At 43.2% G+C, this 10,685-nt stretch overlaps 1 protein-coding gene across 3 annotated transcripts; it reads left to right on the forward strand.

Moving 5' to 3' along the window:
• The first annotated feature begins 247 nt into the window (after window positions 1-247).
• prss56 (serine protease 56) lies at window positions 248-10,503 on the forward strand. 3 transcript variants are annotated; one of them, XM_054767242.1, is made up of 15 exons: window positions 248-281; window positions 4,712-4,971; window positions 5,917-6,075; window positions 6,172-6,426; window positions 6,562-6,751; window positions 6,835-6,943; window positions 7,054-7,210; window positions 7,289-7,431; window positions 7,540-7,699; window positions 7,771-7,959; window positions 8,109-8,297; window positions 8,434-8,636; window positions 9,057-9,588; window positions 9,670-9,776; window positions 9,890-10,503. In XM_054767242.1, exons 2-15 carry the CDS (start codon window positions 4,716-4,718, stop codon window positions 10,061-10,063), a joined length of 2,823 nt encoding a protein of 940 aa, XP_054623217.1. In that variant the 5' UTR covers window positions 248-281; window positions 4,712-4,715; the 3' UTR covers window positions 10,064-10,503. The 3 variants fall into 3 exon arrangements, with proteins under 3 accessions (XP_054623217.1, XP_054623216.1, XP_054623218.1); XM_054767241.1 differs by lacking the exon at window positions 248-281 and having other exon boundaries at window positions 4,422-4,971; XM_054767243.1 differs by lacking the exon at window positions 248-281 and having other exon boundaries at window positions 4,423-4,971; window positions 6,172-6,339.
• Window positions 10,504-10,685: the final 182 nt, after the last annotated feature.

Below are 10,685 nucleotides of genomic sequence, written 5' to 3' on the forward strand. Positions count from 1 at the left end.
TCACCACTAATGAATGATGATGTAAGACGGTGGTCCCCAACCCCCGGGCCATTTGGTACCGGGCCGCACAGAAAGAAAAAATAATTTATATTATTTCATTTTTTGTTTTATTTTGAAAAGTGGCCGGATTCTCTGTTACATCGTCTCACTTGACGCATGTCCAATGTGCTTGTGCTAACGTTATCTCATGCCGCACAGATAGACTACTACTGTATTTTTACCATTTTTCTTTCACCTCATATTTGGTGTCAAATGCTGATACTATGTGGGAATGCATAAAGGTAAGTTTTGATGACTTATTGAGTGCTGATGTGCACATTTGTCTCAAGTTAATTCATGCTAGCACACTGCCTTTTACCACACACGTCAAACAGCGATGTAATCATCTCTCTGGAAAAACTCCAGGCTTGAACTTGAATTGGTGGATGGTGGGTCGGCATTAATTTAGTGCTTTTAATTTGATGTTATTCATGTCTTTGTTTTACACAATACATAATAAATAAGAAAAATTAGATCGCTATAATGTACAAACACCTCCCCCGGGTCCGCGGGAGATTTGTGGGAACACAAGCCGGTCCGTGGGTCAAAAAAGGTTGGGGACCACTGAAGTAAGATGATCAATGAAGAGATGGAATCTGAGTCACGTTGCACGACAGTCACAGCAGACAACTATGGTGCGTTCCAGGACCCCTGAACAAAGTGTAAAATCCCAATGCTTGACAAAAAACATTGACATAACATTTAAAAATTAAAGTAAAACAGTGGTATTTCTATCCTGTACATTTTACATTTATTTCCATTTATAGATGATTATTGACTTATTTTCGGAGAAAGAAAATTAATGAAATGTCTCACCAAAAATCCGCCAATTTGAGTGGCCGTGAATGTTGAATGCAAATGTGTGGGGCCCCACTGTACACTATAGGGCCATACTTTTTATTTATATTTGGCCAAATGTAACAAACCTAAGAAAGTTGCCCCTCATACGTGTTTCACCTGTGTTTCCACATACAAACATTAATCATACAACAGCATTTTGTTAGAGTGAACATTTCATCATTGCAGTTGCTGGTTAATATGCATTTAAAGGCAGTTCCTGTAATAGTTGAGGTCATAATAGATCTAATTACCAACATGGCTAACAATGACCCAATAGAGGCTTGTGCAGACGAGCTGCTTGACTATTGTCAGGGCTTCAAGTGTTTGTCTGCGCTTAAATGTTGGGAACCTCTTATCCTCCCTTGCATAGCCCACTGACCTAGATTTCAATTGTTTTCCGCCTGAGACAATGGGGAAAAAATGGTTTCATAACCGAACACAATATCGGGGTGTTATTCATCACGATTGTTGTCAAAGTCCTCATTGTGTTGTGTTGTTTCTTCTGTCTTCATCCATGCAGGCACTGCTGGATTTCTGTGCACCCCAAGATGATGGTTACACATATACGCAGTATGCATGTACCCGTATCTGCAACCTTAATCTATCCTTTACCTGTAAACATAAGTCAATATGATAATTTAGTGGCAAAACATAAACTCCAATAAGAATCACAATCATTGTGCCTGTAGACCTACACATTAGATACCCGCTGTATCAATATTTTGTCCTTATAAACACTTTTAGAGAAATATTAATTTATCAGTACATTTATTAGTCTACACTGCATCATACTGACAGTTGTTTCTAATATTTTTGTTGTTAAATAAGGTATCTAATGATCTATAACCTTAGCATCTATGAAAAATGATAAGGTTCAACAGCAAATATGTCGTAATAAGTGTTTTAAAAGGAATAAACTTTGGACAAATGTTCTATTTATCTTTGAGAGTTCTCTGTACTGTTATTAGAAAGAATACCAGAGATAATAATTAACATAACATCTTAGAAAAGAGGAAAATGAAAATGCTGACCCCACATCACCTACTATTGGTGTACTAACTTTACATGAGTGTTATATGCAGTGCTTGTTGCACAAAAATGATCTGTTTATTTCACAACATGATGTCAAATACAGTCAAACGTTGGTTTTGGTACGCCACAGTTTCCATATGATACGTTTTTTGTAAAAAATTTAACCTCAGTTTTTGTACACTCACTGAAAAAATAAATATTAGCATTTACTTAGAAAAATCCTGATAACCTTTGCAGGAAGAAATTCTAATTCAACTTCACCACTGTAAATCAAGTAAACCTCTTTGCTTTGATCACATACAATCTGAAGGACTAGCAAATAAAGCTTTTGATTTTTTGCAATATTAATTTATATGATGATATATGATTAGACTGCGTATTAGTGAAGAAGCTTAAATAACAGAAGTTAGTAAACACCGAATCATAACTTTACAATGTAGAAATTATGTTGTTTTATAAAATAAAATTTAGTACATCCAAAATTCATTTTTTTCCAGAATCATTTTTTTTCAGTGCTGTCTTGGTTCGTATACAAATACCGTAAATTCCGGTGTATAAGCCCCTACTTTTTTCTTAAACTTTGAAACCTTCGGCTTATACAGCGGTGCGGCTAATCTATGGCTGAATTGTAATCTCGTGACATCTCCTTTACTTCAGACACACTACTAGTTATTTAAATACTGTGCCGAGTCAGTGAGAAACGATAGCTCTTTCTTTGGCAGGAGCCAATCATGAGCGTCAGTGCACTCACAACAAGCTTGTCAAGTCATTGAAAATTGCAGGAGGTCATTATACAGTATAACAACATAACAGTCTGACTCACGGTGTCATCTTACTGAGAACAACACTAAATTCATCACACAGCAATTTAACACTCCAAAAGCATACCACAGAAATATACAAACATGTACCAACACCAAGTTTAAAATGAAAAGTTTTCCCATGAGGCGTCGCGTCTGAATTTACGTAGAAAGCTAGTCAATTTACACAGTTCTGTATGGTTTTGTAAAATGATGACCCCAAACCTACCCTACGCGTTGTATATTCTATCTTGCCAGGTCTGCATCAACAATGAGATCCATCCATTTGTCAAGTATATTATATTATTTATAATCTCACATTGTTTTCTTCTTGAATAACTAGAATTATTCTCTATTTTCGTCTCGATTTTTATAAATTTCGAGGTTCTTCAAACCTTTCAGAAAAAATTAACAACGGAAACTAAAACAAAACAACTGTGCTGGCAAGTTCTGTGAATGTAGTGTTGACGGTGACTTCCAAAGATTTAGTTCGCTTAACTACTCTGTGTGAATAGCAGTGTGTAGGCTTAGATGACAATAGATGGTCTATGTACGTAGGAACATCTCGGTAGAAAGGGGGACAAGTTAGAAAACTACGGCACAGACCACGCCATGCTTGATGTTTAGCAGGAAGAACGAACAGGAAGCAAAAGAATCAAAGGACATCAAAGTGAAATGGACAGGAGGGGAAGGAAGAAATGAAAAGAGCGCCACCACGGCGTTCCCGCTTTGCCCCGCCGGAGCCTGCTCTCTGATCTCGGGGGCCATTGTGCTGTATGCTTGCATACAGGGGCTCGGGCACCGTGCAGCACAACCAAACATACAAGAAACTTCTTAAAGGGAAGCCATCTTCCTTATTCTCGCTCTTGTTCTGCATCCTTGCACCTCCAAGCTCAAAGCAAGTGAGCATGTTTCTTTGTCAACTATGTTCGATGATGTTTTGTGAAATGAATCCGGTATTTTGGCTTAAAGTTGATTGAGTGACAGCTGCTTTTTATACTAGTATAAATAAAGATGAATTCCTATCAACTTTGTCTTTGGTTTGTTGCTGAGAGTCCACCCATGCACATCCACTTCGTATGTACAGCCCGCCAAAGTAATTCAATGTCAGATATTTTGCAGTTCAGATATTAGGCGCACCTGCACAACTGAGTGATATGCAATAAAAGAGCTGTATCAAAAAATCTGCCTTTACAAACTCAATAATGTTAGTGCTTTGTATTGGTGTAGAACAGCCCCAGTTCCAAATAGTTGCTGAATATTGCAAGCAACGACAACAAACATATCTATCACTGTTCCCGAGTACTCATGTACCGTATTTTTTATGTAACAAAAGCAGAGTTCAGCAGATAAAGACAAAAGTGATGTGAACTGACAATATTTTAATGGGGGGGATAAAAGAGTGTAAGTGATCAATGGAAGCGGCGGCCAAGTGATGCCCCGGGCGCGCCTTTGATGCGGGCGTCCTCAGAGGGACGCCGGTGGACAATGCCCTCTTTGAGAGGCCCGGAGAATAGCAGACACTTCCCTCTCTCGCTGTCTCACCCCAAGCCTCCATCCCTCCCTCCCCGCCCCCTCCGATAGCTGTGCTCACACCGCGTCCTGTCACTTTGTGGTACATTCCTCCCCTCCACGTTCACATCAGACCATATCCTTATCTGTCTAACTTTCTCCCTCTTCTTCTCCCATTAATTCATTCAAACAACACCCGCTCGCCTGTTGCCCAGCCAATCAGCCTGCTTTTGCCCCCCTGCCCTCCCTTCCGCATGTGTCTCCTTTCATAGAACCAAACCGCTTTGTGATGTCCAGCCTTGGCAAGTTGCTCCCGATTTGCTGTCACAGTCTTAATGAATTCATCTGTTTGTGTATTGGCCCTGCATGGGAGCATCTCTCCCTCCCTCTCGTTCCTCTCCTCCCCCATACTGGTGTTACCCTGGAGACTCTATATATACCAGGGAGCACTCAGGAACTACTTACTGTTCCTCTATCTAAATTTACAGACAGATGCCCTGCACCACAGACAGTCAGGAGGAGGGAGACAGACTTTGCAGAGACACCAACCTGGACACCATCGGGCCACAGTGCATCATCTCGGCATTCTCTCCTGCATTCCCAAGTGTCTCCCGGCTGTCGTCACTGGACGTCCCATGCTCTGACACTATGCTGGTACTTGTATCGCTGCTGTTCACTGGTCTGGACTGCTTACTGGCAGCTCCAGCAGGCAGAGAAGTCTACAGGATGCCCCAGAGTGCACTTAAAGGTAAACACTCATCTTTGACCACTGCAAAAAACATAGCATACAGATTGCCAAATACGTTAGCATGTACTGCGTAATGTTAATGTACAGTTAAATACAGTCAAGCAGTTGTTTCTGGATCGGGATATTTTTACATCCACTGTAGTGAAATGTTAAATCTATACCACAGACTAGATTATCGTCTTTTTACTGATGTAAATCACTAATAACACACTGCAATACTGCAATTGTTCTTTGACAAAAAAAGTCAACTAGTTTATTTATTCGTATAGTGGCAATTCACCACAGACGTTATCTCAAGGCACTTTGCACAAGGAGCAGGACTAGAACCATGCTCCTCATTAAGGACTTTGGCAACAGACCTCCCTCTAAGGCATAAACCCTGAACAGAACGGGGATCGAATCCTATTTAAGATATGGTGCAAGAGTCAAGTGATGGGCAAGTTCTGCAATCTCAAAGAATAGAGTGGAAGGTAAAGTTCTGTGAGTTCAGAACTACAAATGCACTGTTGAAATCTCCACTGTCTGCCTGACCATGCCCCCTGGGTCTGTGCATCCATGCCCTGCCAGCCTTTGTCCGCCCGCTTAGCACTGGCCCTCTAATTAAGTACTTCAATCAGCATGTCTGTTGTTAGTGTCCTGTCCTGTGATGTTGTGCGGCACAGAGGGGGGGCTGCAGGGTCGGCAGCCTGATTGAAGCGTGTCTGTAGAAAGCATCCGCAGCGCATTGAGCATGAGCTAGCTTGCCCGACACGCTGCCAACAGGGATCAAAGAGCAGCAGGAGAAGTATAAAAAAGGAGGCTATGCACTCACAGAATGTACCAGAAATCTGCTTCCGTTCAATCTCAGCACCAAATCCTGCTAAATTGGGAGCTAACAACTTTCACATATTACTGTGTATCTGACGTCAGTTTGGTTTTCGGCTATCCACTTGCTGTCCTCTGTAGCCCTCTCCGATCGTGGCACTGTGGTTTTAGAAGCGGCCATGACCAGTGCCCTTTCCGCTCTCGACCGAGCATCATCTGAGAGGAGCCGGGCGGAGGTAGGCTGCAGAGGTTGCACTCCCTGCCTTTTTCAAGACTGTGGACAGCCCTCTGGTTCCTGCTGTAAGCTCCATTCACCTTGTCCTTGTCAAGCAAAGTATTTCCAGAGAATTGTCCATTAATGCTGACTCCCTGCTCTTTCGTTTTATTGCCCTCCAGCTTCCCCTGCCAATGCCATATCAGAGCCCAGCTGCGACATCATCAACAAGGCCCAGAAGCTTCAAGACGAAGCAGAGCGGAGTTGGGCTTTGAGCCAGGCCTGCGCCTTCTACCAACACCGCTGTCAAGCTGGCAACTTGGACAAAGACAGCTGCATCAGAATCATGGGTGAGAGTTGCAGCGCCCGTGTCCTCCAGTGCAGCTTGCTTAACACAATGCAGAACCTGGAACCCGCCACTCAGACGCATGTGCAGGGTGAGAGAATACATGTTTCCAGCAGAGAAATGCATCATGCATATCCTAAGAAGCACAAATGTCTTAATGATCATCAGTGGCTTAAAAAAGCTGAATCAGCTACACCTGATAATCGATCTGTGTCCACACCTGCAGCCGTGTGTGGTCAGAGGTCATCCTCGGTGCACAATGTGACCCGACCTCGCTCCAGAATCGTGGGTGGATCACCTGCTCCACCAGGTAGCTGGCCCTGGTTGGTCAATCTGCAGCTAGATGGTGGCCTGATGTGTGGAGGAGTACTGGTGGAGAGCTCCTGGGTGGTCACAGCAGCTCACTGTTTTGCTGGGTAAGTGTCTATTTCGTTGTAAAAGGTGACATTTTTGCTACAGTTCTTACATTAGTCACCTTAATTCTTTGCTCACTCTGCAGGAGTCGGAGTGAAAGCTACTGGACAGCTGTGGTTGGGGAGTTTGACATCACCAAGACTGACCCTGATGAGCAGATCCTCAAAGTCAACCGCATTATCCCTCATCCTAAGGTAGCTTTGCATACATAAATCAAATTGGAAAACAACATGAGCCTTGGTTCGCCATCATGTCAAGTCTCTCAGTCAAAAAAATCTGTAAAAATGTCTTGCATGCCTTACAGTTCAACCCAAAGACGTTCAACAATGATATAGCCCTGGTGGAGCTGACCTCTCCAGTAGTACTGTCTGACCGTGTCACCCCTGTGTGTTTGCCGTCTGGGATGGAGCCCCCAACTGGCAGCCCTTGTCTGGTAGCAGGCTGGGGTTCTCTCTATGAAGGTGACTATACTGTACAGTCTCACCGATCGTGTCAGTTTTTTCTATGGTAATGACTTTCATGTGTTATTTCTGCGGCAGACGGCCCATCTGCTGACGTGGTGATGGAGGCCAAGGTGCCTTTACTGCCTCAGACCACTTGTAAGAATGCTTTGGGCAAGGAGCTGGTCACCAACACTATGTTGTGTGCTGGCTATCTCTCAGGAGGGATTGACTCCTGTCAGGTATGAACCACAACTGATCATATTTGACTGAGTCCACCTTACAGCCCTACATGTTTTCTTGGTTAATCTTGTAGTGTTTACATAGCTTTTTTTAACGTGTTTTGTTAGGGTGACTCTGGAGGCCCCCTGATCTACCAGGACAGACTTTCAGGTCGTTTCCAGCTGCATGGTATTACATCCTGGGGAGATGGATGCGGTGAAAAGGGAAAGCCTGGAGTTTATACACGTGTGTCTGCTTTTTCTGACTGGATTCAGGCCGAGATACAGAGTAAGTCATATTTAACCAAAAATGACACATGACTTTAACGATCATTAATACTGTATTGACATTCTTCTCAGAGTCATTTGGCAGCCGAGAGCCGACATGCCCGGAGCTCCTAAAAACTACAGAGATGACAGAAGAGGAGCAAAGGTCAGAGTTCAGCACTCTGTGTCGCTTCTATACGCTCACCTGCCTCCCGGGCCAGTCCACCAGCGCTTGCAGCCGAATGGCCGAGGACAAATGTCTCACCCGGTTCAAGAAATGTCGTACGTACCATTCTAATGCTGTATACGCTCAGAAGACATCGTTAATATCTAAGGAGACTGTATACAAAAGCTGCATCAGCATAATGCACACTACACAACCCACCCTTTAGTCTGCAGATTTTATATTTTTTTCATCATCTTCTATCCAGAGCTCCGTTCGTTCCTGCAGACCCTTCTAGACCTGCTCCAGAGGGCCGAGGACTACATCAGGGACAAAGTGGACCTAACCTTCTTCACGCAGACTCTTCCCCAGCTGGTGGAGCACATCCACAACACTGCTTTCACTCACACCAGAGACAGGAGGGATGTGGATGGGAATCATTTTGTGCAGATTAAAGGTACATACAGGACTGTGCTGTAATTGAATGATCTCCATTTTTCCCCCTAAAAGCTGGAAATCTAGAACCATTAGTCACATATGTACTGGTGTGGTTTAAAATAGAGTAGCTGCAACAGGTGTTGTATTCATTGCAGAGCAGCTTGGTGGTGCTGTGACACCAGCGGAGTATGGTCCCCCCCCACTTCCTCCAGCTTTGTTCAAAGAGTTGGGCCCCTTAGTGGAGGACTGGGAGAACTACCTGACAAACATGGCTGAGGACATGGAGAAACAACCCAAGGACACATCCACAGACACCTCTTTTACATCACCCAGACAGGAGGAAAAGCTTTTCTCACAGGTACCAAGATACTTCATGGAAAAAGTGACAATAGAATCAATTAGTTATAGTTTTGCTAACCTTTAGTGAGATCTTGTCTTTTTTTATTGTCTTTCAAAGACATGTCTTCCTTGTTTAAGTTCAGATGGGAGACTTCACAACATTGTCTGCTCTGGTAACACAGTGTGGCATTCCCAAAATGTTTTCATGCTAACTAGCAAAAAGACAGAACCCTCTGACGTCAGTAGCCCACACTGCATTGCACGGCAGCAAGGTGTTGGCCTCCAAGTCTTTGGAAGACAATAAAAACATTGTCTCACCACATCATTTTCATCATGTAAATCTACTACCATTCTAAAATGTTACATTTGATAAAAATAGAATAAAATAAATCTGGATCAAATCTAGTATTTAACCCTTATTTATGCATGTTACTTCCAGGCAGGGGACAACGCGGTTCTTCAGCTTGAGAAAGAATATCAAGATATTATCTCAGCGTTGCGCTCCAAACTGGAATCCAAAGCTGCTCCCCCCATTCTCCACTTGGACCCATCCTTCCTCCAGGAGAGTTCTTCCAACCCTCCGCTTCATCCTACTTCTTTCACAAGTGCACAAGTCAACATCAGTCCTTCCTCCTCCCAGAAATCCCAGGAATCTCAGTCAATTTTGGCAGCACTAATGACTGAAATTCAGAAATTAAGGATGCAAAGTGGAACTGTGACCAGTGATGAGACACAAAGTGGGACTTTTTTCACTCTGGTTACTTCTGATGAGACTGATCTTGGAGAATTACAGGCTTCAGTATTCCCTGCTCAAAGGCAGTCAACGACAGTTGTACCACCTACTACAGGCGATCTCACAAAGACGACTTCTCAGCCCAGACAAACTTTACATGGCAGCAATCCTTTAAGTCTCCACAGGAAAAAACGAAGCCTTCTTTATAAGAGACAGACGCCTGGGTCCGGTGGGAAAAGTATGTATGAGTCCTGTGCTTGAATCGTATGATGTTCTGTTGGCAGTTGATCCCCTAAAATGTGTTTGATTGTCTTTGCAGTTTGTCCTGGTGTTCGAGAAACTTCGCAGCAAGTCAGCCAAGTGAGAGAGTCATACCGCTGGGTGTTAAGTATTCCAAACACCAGCCTCTGCATGAACTTCCAAGAGGTAATAATCCTTCGCAACAACAAGGTCCAGAGGCGTCAATGTGGTGGGAGAAGACAAAGTAATATTATATGATAACTTCCTTTTTATTGTGTTGGGTTTTCTCTTTTATTCAGGTGTTAGTTGATCTGAGCTCCAAGAACAATCGAGGACTTTATCAAGCACGAATCAGAGCTACTGTGGCCGGACGACCTTTAACTTTCTACAGTCTCATAGGCCTGGGAAATGAATCGTTCTACCGCAGTGTACCAAGGATAATCTCGTTGGCGCTGGAGGCTCTCAAGACTTAACTACAATGGAACTGCAAGACGAAACACTGAGGAAATATGAACTCTAATGAGAGACCATGGGCACAAGACTTCATGTGAAGAGCATCAGGGGACCCTGGTTCTTTGCCATGGCACTCCAGACGCACACCTGAACAATGAGTCCTCTTCTGTGGGTCCCTATTGTGAACAGTATTCTCAACTGGGATTTGAGAGACTGATTATGACTGTACGCAAAAACTATGAATGTATCCATCCAGCCATCAACCAAGCGCTCGCAAAATTAAGTGGCTACCGCCTTGTCTAACTTATAAGTCTGTACAAATAAGTTATTCATACTGGCATTTTCAAAGGTTGATCCTCTTGTGAAGATCACAAACTGTCAATATTATTCATATCATATTTATTTGTACAGAGAAAATCATTTGTATTTTTGTAAAAGAAAAATCTATATAAAAATAAAACTGTTATTAACACACAGGCACTCATGGCGTGTATCATTCCGGAAAAATGTTAGATGGGAGATGTTCAAATTAGCTGCAAGAGTTGCTGCTAATCCGTCGCTATTTTGCAGCAGAGAATGGTGGGGGGGCTGCATAGTCAATGCATTGCACAGGCTATGCATCGACTGTGCAGATGAGCACTG

This window comes from Dunckerocampus dactyliophorus, chromosome 2 (genome assembly GCF_027744805.1).
Source record: "Dunckerocampus dactyliophorus isolate RoL2022-P2 chromosome 2, RoL_Ddac_1.1, whole genome shotgun sequence".
Classification (NCBI taxonomy): domain Eukaryota; kingdom Metazoa; phylum Chordata; class Actinopteri; order Syngnathiformes; family Syngnathidae; genus Dunckerocampus; species Dunckerocampus dactyliophorus.